The sequence below is a fragment of the Lepidothrix coronata genome, unplaced genomic scaffold (genome assembly GCF_001604755.1).
Source record: "Lepidothrix coronata isolate B3197 unplaced genomic scaffold, Lepidothrix_coronata-1.0 Scaffold59, whole genome shotgun sequence".
Classification (NCBI taxonomy): Eukaryota; Metazoa; Chordata; class Aves; order Passeriformes; family Pipridae; genus Lepidothrix; species Lepidothrix coronata.
The window spans coordinates 77838-90319 of NW_016690239.1; the positions used below are offsets into that span (position 1 = coordinate 77838).

General features: G+C 42.2%; 2 protein-coding genes across 7 annotated transcripts; one reads left to right on the forward strand and one right to left on the reverse strand.

The window, feature by feature from the left end:
* Nucleotides 1-105: 105 nt before the first annotated feature.
* Nucleotides 106-7114, reverse strand: ACBD7 (acyl-CoA binding domain containing 7). Its single transcript, XM_017817128.1, has 4 exons — nucleotides 6982-7114; nucleotides 629-746; nucleotides 463-525; nucleotides 106-378 (listed from the first exon to the last, which is right to left on the reverse strand). Exons 1-4 carry the CDS (start codon nucleotides 6991-6993, stop codon nucleotides 305-307), a joined length of 267 nt encoding a protein of 88 aa, XP_017672617.1. The 5' UTR covers nucleotides 6994-7114; the 3' UTR covers nucleotides 106-304.
* Nucleotides 7115-7241: 127 nt separating this feature from the next.
* RPP38 (ribonuclease P/MRP subunit p38) lies at nucleotides 7242-11657 on the forward strand. Of its 6 annotated transcripts, none has more exons than XM_017817127.1 (2): nucleotides 7242-7527; nucleotides 10242-11657. In XM_017817127.1, the coding sequence occupies exon 2, from the start codon at nucleotides 10269-10271 to the stop codon at nucleotides 11118-11120; it is 852 nt and encodes a 283-aa protein (XP_017672616.1). In that variant the 5' UTR covers nucleotides 7242-7527; nucleotides 10242-10268; the 3' UTR covers nucleotides 11121-11657. The 6 variants fall into 6 exon arrangements, with proteins under 6 accessions (XP_017672616.1, XP_017672611.1, XP_017672612.1 ...); XM_017817122.1 differs by lacking the exon at nucleotides 7242-7527 and adding an exon at nucleotides 8018-8265; XM_017817123.1 differs by lacking the exon at nucleotides 7242-7527 and adding an exon at nucleotides 8663-8714.
* Nucleotides 11658-12482: the final 825 nt, after the last annotated feature.

The following is a 12482-nucleotide window of genomic DNA, read 5'->3' on the forward strand; positions in this document are numbered from 1 at the left end:
ACAGCTATGTTATTTTACTTCCAGAGCTTCTGTTTGCCTGCTTCTGTAAAAATGCTAAATATAATTTAATACCCACAAAAATCCACAATTCTTACAGAAAGCTTAATTTATTAGGTTCAAATTTATTTAGAATAAGATACAATCTAAAAATAGAGTATGTATATAAATACCCTTTACAGTCAGCTTATGCTTAAAAGATATTAGTCAGACTACACAGTAAGGAGTTAGTATTGCAGTGTTCTCAACAGAGTTAGTTCATTAGCTACTGAAGAGTTAATTATTAGTGGGAATTACTTTGAATATTCTAGATCCCATATTTTTCTACCATTGCTTTTGCTTTAGAGATATAGGCGTTCATGGCATCCTCCTTTGATAAACCTGTAAAGGAAAGTAGGAATCATTATCTTTCCTCATTTGTCCTCTAAACATGACTACATGATGTAAATTTAATTGGTTTAACACCTTTTTTCAGGTTCCATGCCTCCCATTTTGCTTTGCCTTTCAAATCTAGCATTCCTGGACATTCTGCCAAAATAAATGCATACGTTTGATTATCATGCCGATTTACATAACATCAGCTTGATTTCATCAAGGTATGGGAGTAAATGTGAAGCATATGTAAAAATACCAATATTAATATCTCCAACGGTAGCCTGTTTGTAGAATCCATATAGTTCCTTCAGTTCTTCATCAGTTGGTCTTGTTTTTAATTTTTTTACATCTTCTGCAGCACCGTCAAAGTCAGCCTGATGAAAGAACAGAAAGTGTTGGTTTTCCTCTCAAGGGGCGTGCTTAAAACATGAGGCACAGGGCACACAGTAGTATCATTACATATTCTCAATCACTCGCTTGGGTTTAGTGGTAAGTCGAGGTGTTTATCCATGAAAGAAGCTTAATGAAACTGTACTTCGTTAGAAGAGGAACTAGGATTACATAGCTGATAGGGTCTGTACTTCTAAGATAAATAGTTTTACATCTAAACACTTGGAACCATTACAGACTGTCTAGTGTCAGAATAGCTACAGATATATTCATGCAGGCAGCCTCCACATTTTATGTAGTGCGTGTCTTTCACAGTCACACTGTGGGTATGAAGGTGTTCATTGAACTTTACACCCCAGCAGTAATCTCTGCTTCCATAGTGTTGATTCGAGTGGTGGAGCTTGAAAACCCTCTGAGGGGCACTGCCCACTTCACCCTTCGTTTCCACAGCTCTGCTGACAGCAGAGTAGGTGATCAACAGCTGGCACAGAGACACCTCACGGGGATGAGCAGTGCTACTGCCAGGACCACCTTCCACACCCAGCTCTCAAACACAGTGGAGCACACGAGTGCACTGTAAATGTACTCCTTTCATCATCATGCATCACACATTCACATCAACTTGAGGCCATACAGTAAGTCTTGGGCTAGACTTTGGCATTCTGTCTCATGCTCAGGACATTTCAGAGAGATAGATTTCATACAGTGACCACTGACCCGTCAGGTCACTGCACTACCCCAACACAAAAAGGTATAGGTACTTTCATATGCTATATGCTGGTTTCAATAATTAGTTTAGCTTTTAAGTTGGATCTGCATTTGCAGAAGCACACTATATCCTGCAAGATGTGCTATGGCACATGCACGCACACATATATATATAAAATGTAAAAAAAAATCTTAAAACTTGGGTCTTAAAATCAGCAACATATTCAACATTGGTTTCAGCATGTATGCTGTGGCTCTGTTTAAATCATTGAGATCATAGTATTACCTCAGAAGTCTGTACTGTGTTTCTTTAGACCACCTTTTCCCTTAGTTATAGGAAAGACCTTTTTTTTTTTTTAAAAAATAAGAAAACCTAATGCACGTTTGTCTCCTTAACTGATGCCTTTCTCCTTGGCAATGGACTGTGCTGGGTGGATCAGGTGATAGAAATAAGCAAGTATGAATGAGAGCTGGACTCACTATAGCATTCTTTATTTAAACAGAGAAAAAGTACAAGAGAAAGGCTATTTCTGGTTTTAAATCTAAGAAGAAAAAATTGGAAATAATTTAGTTAGAGAGTGATGCTCATGGATCTTTCTTCACAGAAAGGCCCCTTCATGGAATCATGAAACTACGTATTCATTGATGTAAGGAGACATCAGCTGGTGGCTGCATTAAGGCAGGAGTAGCAGGTGAAATAGGGTAAGGGCAGGTAGCTGAGTGCACTGCAGCTTCCTGCACAGAAAACTGGCCACTCTCCTACTAAATGAGTCACCTCTGTCTCCTGAGATGGAATTCACTTTTTTTTTTTTTTAATTTTGGTATGGAAATTTAGTTTGGCTAGTGAGGTTCCCCAGACACAAACTTCTGAGGAATTTCTAATTTTTTTGCAAAATTTTCAACTGCCATTTGAAACCCACCAAGGGAAAGCACAAGTCTCCTAAGAATAAAAGTGCATGCCTCAGGAGAATGTACATCTGTAACACCAGAGTTATGACAAGGAGCAGCAGGCAGAGAGGTACATTTAAAAGGGATGTTTTTAAAAAAACGTGATGTACGATTAAAAGGGTGTTCTAGCAAAGGAATGCTCCCTGCAAAACGGCAATTAAAAATAAATCTTGAATCTTCTTTAAACTGCAGCTATGAATTCACAGAACATTACACGGGAAGGGTTCATGATGATAATACCTATCTCTAGCTGTCAGTTTGTAGCACCCTTAAAAATGCGGTGGAAGGAAAGGACAAAAATCCTGCAGCAATGAGGATGCTTTTTAACAAATAATCTTCCAACTCAGTGAGAACCAGTGTTTGCATAACTGACAAGCAGGAGTCTCTGGGAGATTCTCACCAAGGCCTCCCAGAACCAAATGCCCAGTAGTGGAGGCAGGAATACAGAGAACAGCTGGTGTGTTAGAACTGATAAAGACTGTTTTAAGAAATGCTGCTGTTCTATTTTGAATGTAACAATCCTTCTGAGAATTAGCAAGATTCCAAGTGCAATTTGTCTGTTTATAACTCTGAAACTTGGTCATTCTATACAGTATACTATTTGACAGAGCTTCTGGAATAAATTCTACACCAAATTACTTCCAAATTATATTCTTAAATCTAAAACTTTGTAGACTGAAAACATGTAACTAGTTATGCAGTTTGTTCCTGTTTTAATAAAAATAATTCTCAATATTACTAGAATGCAACTATACCACAGAATCACTGAAAAACATGAAGCTTTAAGTCCAACTTTTTGTGGCTGATTTCTTTTAAGAAGTAAACACTGGATTTTTTTTTTTTTTAACCAACCGAGTATTTGGGAGCACTGCAAGACAAATACCAAAAGGCTCAGGATACGTTTATATGTTTTGTATATATGTTATATATAATTTAGATAAACAAAAATCGTGTGCCCTAGACTACATATAAAAGTTGAGTCAATAATGTTGAAATGACCTTACAGCATTCGCTTCTCAGCTTTTTTTTTTTTGTAATATTAATATTTGCTTTCATGAAAGCCTTGCAATCTTTATTTTTCATCTTATGCTGTATTGTCTCTTGTTCTCCTTCTGCAGAGTAACTGTACCTGGAATTCCTACAACTACCTGAAATACTTCAGCAAGCTCAGATGTTAAGCTCATTTTTAATTTTTCACCAAAAATTGACAAGGGCCATAGAAAGTAAGTAAGTTACATTTTCCTCCCTTTCAAAAGCAAAATCAGAAAGGTGAACCCACATGTTTGAGGCCAGCAAGTCACAACACCACAGGGAGAGAATTCGGAGTTTGGGGCAAAAGTGCCTTGCCCTGTGCCTTAGGCGCAGTGGGGGTGCCTTCAGCCTGGGAGCAGGGATGGGACATCTCTATAAGCAGAATAGCAGTCTGAACTCCATACCTGTGAGATTGCTCGTATGACTCTTTATTTCACTATGTTCCGTGACAAACAGGTGGCTTATCCCTCCATGGAAATAAGCCTGTTCCACTTTGTGTTTATCTCAGGGCAGAAGCAAGGACATAGGCACATACTGCAGAGGAACTCACATGCTCTGAATTTACATCCCAGCCTACCCCTGACTCACTCCAGTCATGCCACGCTGCTGCACAGTGTTTCAGACACTGCAGCATTAGGATATGAAGGAGTTCTGTACTCAGGTAGCAAGACTGTAGTCTAATTACAGAAAAAGACGTCCTCCTATGCACTGACAACAGTATGACAATAAATGTGATGACTCACCACACTTCAGATTTTTTTAATTGGTAAAATTTTATTAAAATGAATATTTCATCTTAAGCCAAATACCAGTAATGTGACATTCTTGCTGTACCTATCACTGACTCCTCATCGCAAACATCTCTTAATATTATCCATACACATGCAAACAAAAGCAGCATTCATGGTCTTTAACTGTAAGATTAAGAAGTGGTATCAGTAATAAAACATAACTGGGTTGCCACACGTTATTTAAAGTTTAAATAAGTTACTACTGCATGGGAGCCTCTGGCAGCATTGACATACAAGGACCATTCAAGTCAGCGGAAATCTTCCACATGTCTTGAATTGTTTTCTGATCCAAACTTCCATCCTGGCTTTGGCTGGGATAGAGTTCATTTTTCTTCCTAGTAGCTGGTACAGTGCTGTGTTTTGGATTCGGTACGAGAATAGTGCTGATAACACACTGATGTTTCAGTTGTTGCTGGGCAGTCCTTACACTGAGCCAAGGACTTTCAGTGTCTCATGCTCTGACAGTGAGGAGGGGCACAAGAAGCTGGGGAGGAGCAGAGTCAGGACAGCTGACCCAAACTAGCCAAAGGGATATTCCACACCACAGAACATCATGCCCAGTATATAAACTGGGGGGATTGGCCAGGAGGGGCTGACTGCAGCTCAGAGATGGGCTTGGCACTGATCAGCGGGTGGTGAGCAATTGTGTTGTGCATCCCTTGTTTCTCTTGGGTTTTATTGTGCATGCTCTCTCTCTTATTACTGTTAACAAATTTTATATATTATATATAAATTAGCTTTAATTACTAAACTAGTCTTATCTCAACCCAAAAGTTCCTACTTTTTTTTTTCCTGTGATTCTCCTCCCCATCCCATGGTGGGGGAAAGGGTAGCAAGTGGCTGCATGGTCCTTATTTGCTGGCTGGAGTTAAACCACAACTTCAGAGTAAGAATGAACCAGAAGCACTGTTAGATTATACAAGACAAAAGATAAAAAAAATAAATTAAGGAACCCATCAAGTTAATAACCTTATCTTCACATAGTTTTATTCTATATGCATCAATAGGCAAGTATCACAAGATACTGTTTAAAAATATGCAAACACATATCTTGTAGAGCAAGAAAGATGCAGAAATGAAATATAAATACTAAACATTTCTTTTTTCATCCCCCTCTAACCAATCGTTGTGCACAGACTGTTGCTTAGAATTTGCCTGCTTACACAACATGCTTATGAGCAGCCTATAAAAATATAATTTCCTTTTAATCATGTGCCAATGAAATTCCCTTTCACTCCTCAAATTAAAAGCATAAAAATATCTACAGAAAAACATACACACATGTACTAGGGATAAATGCACAAATTATCAGACTATTATCACATACTCCCTTTTTGCAAAGGAAAAAACATTCTTCATGCAGAATATTTTAACAGTCTGCAAAACTTATAAATATTTTAAGCCTCCCTAATGAAACATTATTAAGTTGTCCTCATTCCCATATAGCTTGATTCAATAAATTTTTATCCAATATGGATGCTGGCTGTCAACCAAACCAATGTGGATAGAAAACCTCTATGTCTAGTACAGAATACGTAAAGACATTGCAGTATTTCAACCACTGATTTTTATGTGAAAGTGTAACTGCATACCACAATGGAACAGCATATCATACTGCACTCAGCTCTTTCTAACTGTGATTTATGGCTCATTGCTTAATCGTAAGGATAATAAATTCATTTTCTAGAGTAAACTCAAGGCAGAATAAAACAAATATAATTTTGGTGATCGTTAATTAAACAAAGGTGGTGTTATTTTTGGGATTTGGCAGTTCTGACCCACTGAAGAAATAGTTTTCTTCTTCTTAGCTGTAATACACCACAATGAAACCTCTGTTCTATTCAACATAATTGCAGCTCAGAAGAAAATTGCTGAGCTACTGGCAATGCACTCCCTGCATCTAGGTCAGAGCATTGTGTTGTCCACTCTTTGCAAACTAACCAATCTGAGAGAGACATTATTATGAGACCGGGATAAAAGGGCTTGCAAATCTTAAAGAGAAAGGGATAATAGGAAAGCCTAACAAAGAAAAACAGCCTAATCCATCACGGCATGGGTAAGACAAGGGAAGTATTCATAGTTTCTCGAAAATGTAGGAGGCTAAACGCCAGCAATGAAGATAATTTCCCCAAGAACTATTTAAAGCCCTACTCAGAGAGAAGGAAGAAGGAAGCTCTCTCTAGCCAGAAGGTAGGACGTAGAAGCTTTCCTACAACAACACAAGCCCATCAAAATGTAACAAAGATGCACACAATCTAAAAAAATACACAGAACTCACTTAAAAATTATTCATGCTTCCCAAATGCACATATACCACTGCCTCAGTGTTAGAAGTTTCCCTCCTCATTTTAGAGCTCTAAGTAACTAGCTAGTCCTAAAAACATAAGTATTTACCTGCCTTTCAATGCCTAACTCAGTCCTGGCAAACTCAAATGCAGACGCCAAGAAAAATAATTAACGCATGCTCTAAACAGGTAAGGCTCCTAAAAATTATATGACCTATGAATTGTACAAAATAACCAGCATGTTTCTCACCCTCCACTTGTAGGAAAGTAATGCATTATTTAACCTCCAAGGGTTTAGAAAAATTTCCCTCGCTGCAAGGTAACCTCGATTTTGCAGTACTAATCCTTATGCTGCAGAAATACCGCAGTCTCCAACACGGCACTGCACAGATAGACAGTGCATCCCTTGCCTCTCCTCTCCTCGCGTCTGTGTCACCAGATGCAGAACTGCTTACCTGGAGAGTCATGATGCTGCGAGGATGGATGCCCAGGGAGCGGCCTCGTTCCTTCCGCGGCGGGGACGCGGCGCCTCTGCCTGAGGGCTCCCGCGGGGCGGGCGCGGTGGCGCTGGGATGGTCCCAGTGACCTCAGCTCCCGGCTGAGGCACGACACGGGCTCGCTCCCAATGCGCCTCCCGAGCCCTGCCGGCACAGCTGAGCGGCTGCGAACCCCAGGGAAGGGGCGGTGGGGGCAGTGAGCATTAAGCCCTCAGTCGTTTCCTCAGAAAGCCTGAGCTCGTTTCCATACCACTGAGGATTAGGTCACCAGGCTTGGAGAGCAGCGATACAGCAGGATTCTCAAGCCATTTGTTTGAAAAAGAAATTTCTTGGGTGACTTGAACGGCAACCAGCCCGGTTATTGCTGCTCGAACCTCTGGTGCAGCCTCTGCCCGTGCCCACGCCCAGCCCGCCCTGGAACCTCGCATTGTCCAGCTGCAACTCTGGAAAACCTGCAGATCATCCCGGCGATAGATACCTCACACAAGCAGCTACACAGAGAAGGTACCTTGTGAACGCTGGGTTTTAATTTGTTCTACTAAATACAGAATAAAAATAATATTAATTGATAAACTAGCCTACAACTGTAACCACTGAAGGAAAAAAAAATCCATCCCTGCTTATCCTATCCATTAATAAATTATTTATATTCACACCTCTTTACATTTATGTTCAGCATTCCCTGAGCATAGTTTGATCACAATACTGTGTGTTTCTGCATGTTTTTAACCCACTAACTTCCATAAACCCGTGAAAAAGAGTGTTTTCTCTCAGAGCAAGTCCACGTTAAATTAAGCCAGGATTTAACAAGAAAAAAAAACACGTAAATTTCAGTAAGTACAAGATTTTAAATAAATTTGAAAACAACTCTGAAGCGCCGAAGCTCTTATTCCTGCTGGGGAAGCTCTGCTCTTTCAGGCCCAGAGGCTGCCTGTAACCACACTGTAAGGTGAATGTAGAAACTGAATGTGTGTGTCAAGATTTGTTAATGGCTCGGGGCAGACTGTGAGAAACATTGAACGTAACCAGTCCTTACCTGTCATCTTAGTTACAGAATGTAATGTACGTGCGCAGTATGTTGCATTATTGCACTGCAGCGAGGTTGCTGTGAAGTCCCTATGAAGTACCCGGTGACTTGGCCACGATGCCGCCAGCTCACATATGACAAAGCAAATCTGCTATCGCCTATGCGCCCATTATCGGGAACGTTCAAAACGCGGGAGCGCCAGTGCTAAACCTGGGGTTAGACCCGCCAGGCGCAGGTTCCCGGCACCAGCGCTTCAGTGCTGCCTTCCACCAACGCAACGCGTTTCTCCATGTGGCACCGACCGCAGCCCGGGCACCGGCACCGTTAGATGCGGTGCTATCCAGCGGTGCTATCCAGCGGTGCTATCCAGCGGTGCTATCCAGCGGTCTCCGCTGCCCGCCCGCGGCGCCTGCCCGCTCAGCCGCCCCAGCCGGGACCGGGACCCGGCGCCTCCGCGCTGCACCCGCCTCCCGCGGGGCATTTTTCGGCCGCCCGAGCCCCCCCCCTCATCTCTACGGCTGCCGCGCTGCTCCTCCTCAGCTCGCTCCGGAGGAGGCCCCGGGGCGGGAGGAGGAGGCGCGGGGGCGGGGACACGGGCGGAGCGGGGCCGAGCTGCGGCGGCGGCGGCGTGTGCGCGGAGCGGGGCCCGGGCGGAGCGGCCGAGGTAGGGCGGGCTCCGCGCGGGGGACGCGGGGCACTGCGGGCCGGGCCCCGCGGGCGGGCAGCGGACACACCTTCCCGCGGCCGCAGCGTTTGCGCGGGGCCCGGCCCGGCCCGCAGGCGCTCGGCGGGCGGGCGGCGGCCCGGGGAGCGGGTGCTCGGTCCCGGCTGCGGGGCCGAGGGGGCGGCGGGAGCCCCCGCCCCAGGGACCCGCCGCCGCCTGCAGCGCGTCCTACCGGGCCGTGCTCTGACCCGCGCTTCTCTGTGTCGGGAGCAGGCGGCGCCCGCGGAGCGGAAGGGGCTGGAGGGGGTTCCTGGCGGAGGTGAACGTGGGCGGCGCTCCTCTTGTTCTCCCTTCCGCAGGAAGCGAGGAGGTCGAGACAGCGGCGCGAGGTGGAGAAGCCCGGTGTTTGTAGTTTTTATCTTATCCCTGCACGCTTGTTTTCCTCAGCAGTACCCATTTTGGAAAGAAAACTGTAATCTTTCAGCTGGGAAATCCCTCGTTTTGCTTCTTTCTCATACACGAGTCTGTTGCTAACTTTGCTTGATATCCCCTGTAAAAAGTCATCAGAGCATCCCCAGTTAAAAGCTTTTAGAAGATATAACCTAGAGCTAATTTTTTTAAGTTGTCATAAGCTTCCATTTCTAACTCGGTCGCATTTTAGGTTTCTAGTGGTCGTTTCCATTCTTTAGTTGTTTCCACTTTTTGGTTGTTGCCACTATGATGGTTAGCAAAAGGGATTAGATAACTGCATGAATGATGGCTCCATAAAGGACTAACAGGGTAAGCTGTCAGATCTTCTTACATCCCAGATGCAACCATTCTGTGTGTTTGGGAGCTGAGGAGAATGGCAGCCTGTCCTTCCCTAACAGTTTCTCTAGTTCCTGCTGCTGGAGACACAGCAGGGCTGGATGGGCCTTTGCTGGGGTGGCCCAGGGCATTTCATAGGGTTCACAGCAAAAATTAATAAGAGTCTGAGGCAAATCTCTATCATGCCTTCCAAATGCAGAAAAACACAAAGGCATGGAGTAAAGACTGAAAAGACAAATTTCTAAAAATCTTAAATAAATTTAGGGACTTGGAGCTTGTGTCATGTTGTGATTCAGCTTTTTTTGTTTTCCTCACATGCATGGGGGACAATGCAGCTGTGCAACAGCAAAAATGTAGTGGTCTTTCAACCCATGACTCTGGGGGTGGGGTTGTTTGATTGTGGTTTTTTGTTTGTTTTTTACATCTGTAATACCTCCAGCTGCTTTTGTTCAGCTTCTGAAGGGTTTCATCACTGCTGTTGCCTTGCTGTCCAGTCTAGTTTTTTTATTATTTATAAACAAAAAAAAGCAACACAGCATCTGCCTTCCGGAAGATGTGTGAAGGATTAGCACTGAGCACTATGAAGAAGGTGATAGCTGCCAATATCACTTTGACATAGGATATTTGACATTTCTTTTCTGCATTCCCAAAAGAAGCTTGTGGCAGTGATGTTCCCAGCAAACAGTACAGTACTTTGACTAATGTTTCTTTCTTCCCTAGGGTGACAAAACACAGAAGAACCTCAGGATGTCTGTAATTCAGCAAGGGACGGCAACACTTCGTAAAGCAAAGAAAATCACTGTAAAAACATGTCTAGATAACCCCTTTGTTTTTCAGTGGAAAACCATAGATGGAAAAGATATGCATTTTATACTACAGACCTTAGAAGAAAGGATTAAACATGTTGGACTTAAAAAGATTGAGAGTCCAAGAAAGAAAAAACGTTCCCTTACAAAAAAACAAATGGAAAGAAAGTGCGATGCTAGCACCAACGAACTCCCTAAAGAGGAGGAAACAGAAAGCCATCAGCAAAAACCAGGGTGGACTGACATAAGTATCAGAAGACAGCTTGCTATTGGAGTTAATGAAGTTACAAAAGCATTGGAAAGAAATGAACTGCTTCTCTTGCTGGTGTGCAAGTCTGCAAAGCCTGCCATGATCACATCGCATCTCATTGAGCTGAGCGCAAGTCGAGCCACACCCGCAGGCCAAGTGCCCCGGCTCAGTGAAACAGTCGCGCCACTTCTTGGCTTAACGTCCATTTTAGCACTAGGCTTCAAAAAGCAGTCTGATAAATTTACTGAAACAATAGAAGCAATAATTCCAAAGATACCAGCACTGGAAGTGCCGTGGTTTCAGTACAGAAGTGAAGAATCTGTGGCTTACGCAGATACAGATTCTTCAGAAAATGAGGAACCTGACGAGCTTGCAGAGGCACTGGGGGATGAGCTCACAAGCCAGAAGCGGAAGCGTACAGAAAGCAATCAGCCTGATCTTTCAAATGTAATTTTGCAGCCTTTGAAAATCAAGAAACTTGTCCCAAATCCCAATAAGATAAAGAAACCACCTCGCAAAAAGAAAAAAGCTTTTTCAGCATAACTGATTGTAGTTTGGTTCTATTAAACTGATTTTTTACATGCAGAATGGAGCACAGTCCTAACTGAACAATCTTTTTAGGCTTTACAGTGTAAAGCTTTTGAATACAAGGTGAATTTTATGTTGCATTCGGTTGAGGTACTTTCTGCTTTAATAAAGAATATTGCTCAGACTTAAGTGTCAGTCTGTACCTGGGGGTAAGTATTTCATTTGTAGTTGGAGATCAGAGAGTTAAAGTTGGCAATGAACATAGCAAAGTAATTTTAAGAGATAATTAATACATCTCTGGAATTAATGCAAAGCATTAAATGAACTTTGTATCTTTACACAGATGAGCATGCTTTAAGCAAAACAGATTTAAGTATAATTACTCAAACAAATAAATACCAAAAGTGAAAGTTTATTTAAACAAAGGTCCATGCCAGTATAAGTCTTTTAAAGCTGGTTTCAAGTAAACAGCTGTAACAGCACAGGCAGACTTCCCTTTTGAACTCTATTATAGTTTTTTCTGCTGAACAATAAACTTGTTTTGGTCACAAATGTATGCAGACTTGGGTTTCACCTGATACCTGGTGTAGGGTATGCTGGAGGAAAAGCTTTATTTTCAAATACAAAACACAACCAAATTACTACTGCTGCAGTATGAAAAAAAATACTTCCATTATTAACACAATTCCTGTAAGAAAATGTAAATCTAAACTCAGTTAGATTTCTAAAGGAAGTCTAAAATTATTTCCCAGGAAATTGAGATAAGCCATATACTGTTGTATATAAAGTAGATGAGAGCTATAAGTGCTACAAGACTGAAAACATACCACGTAACTTTTGATTTTCCTTTAGTTTTACTGGGGACTATAAACAGTTTCCTAATGAGACAGTTGTATTATAGTAAGGAAGGAGAATATTGCTGCAATTCAGACAATCAACAGCCTAGGAATTTACTTGTAAAAGAAAGCTTAAAATAACTGAGTTACTTTGTAGTTCCTTAAAGGTGGAATTTACACATAGTTTTCAGAGATTTGTTGATCCAAACTTCCAGTGCCATCCGATAGCTCATCTGTCTCTTGGATTTATTTAGAAATTACTTAAGTCCATGATACCAACTACAAAGGCAGACAATAGCAATGATTCTGTAGTCATGATGCTCCTTGAAGTTTAAACAAAACATTCAATGCTAAAATTTTTGTCCTTGTCTGAGGGTGGCAAGAAGAGGCAAGGGTTTTTTCCCTTGCTTCATAGTCCTTCATACATGTCCTTTGTTCTGGCTTTCTGGATGAATAAAACTTTGAAGGCATGCTAGCACTAGTGTATTTCATTCCCAGGCTGGCTAACCGTAACATAGAAGTCTTAGCATTTACACAGAGC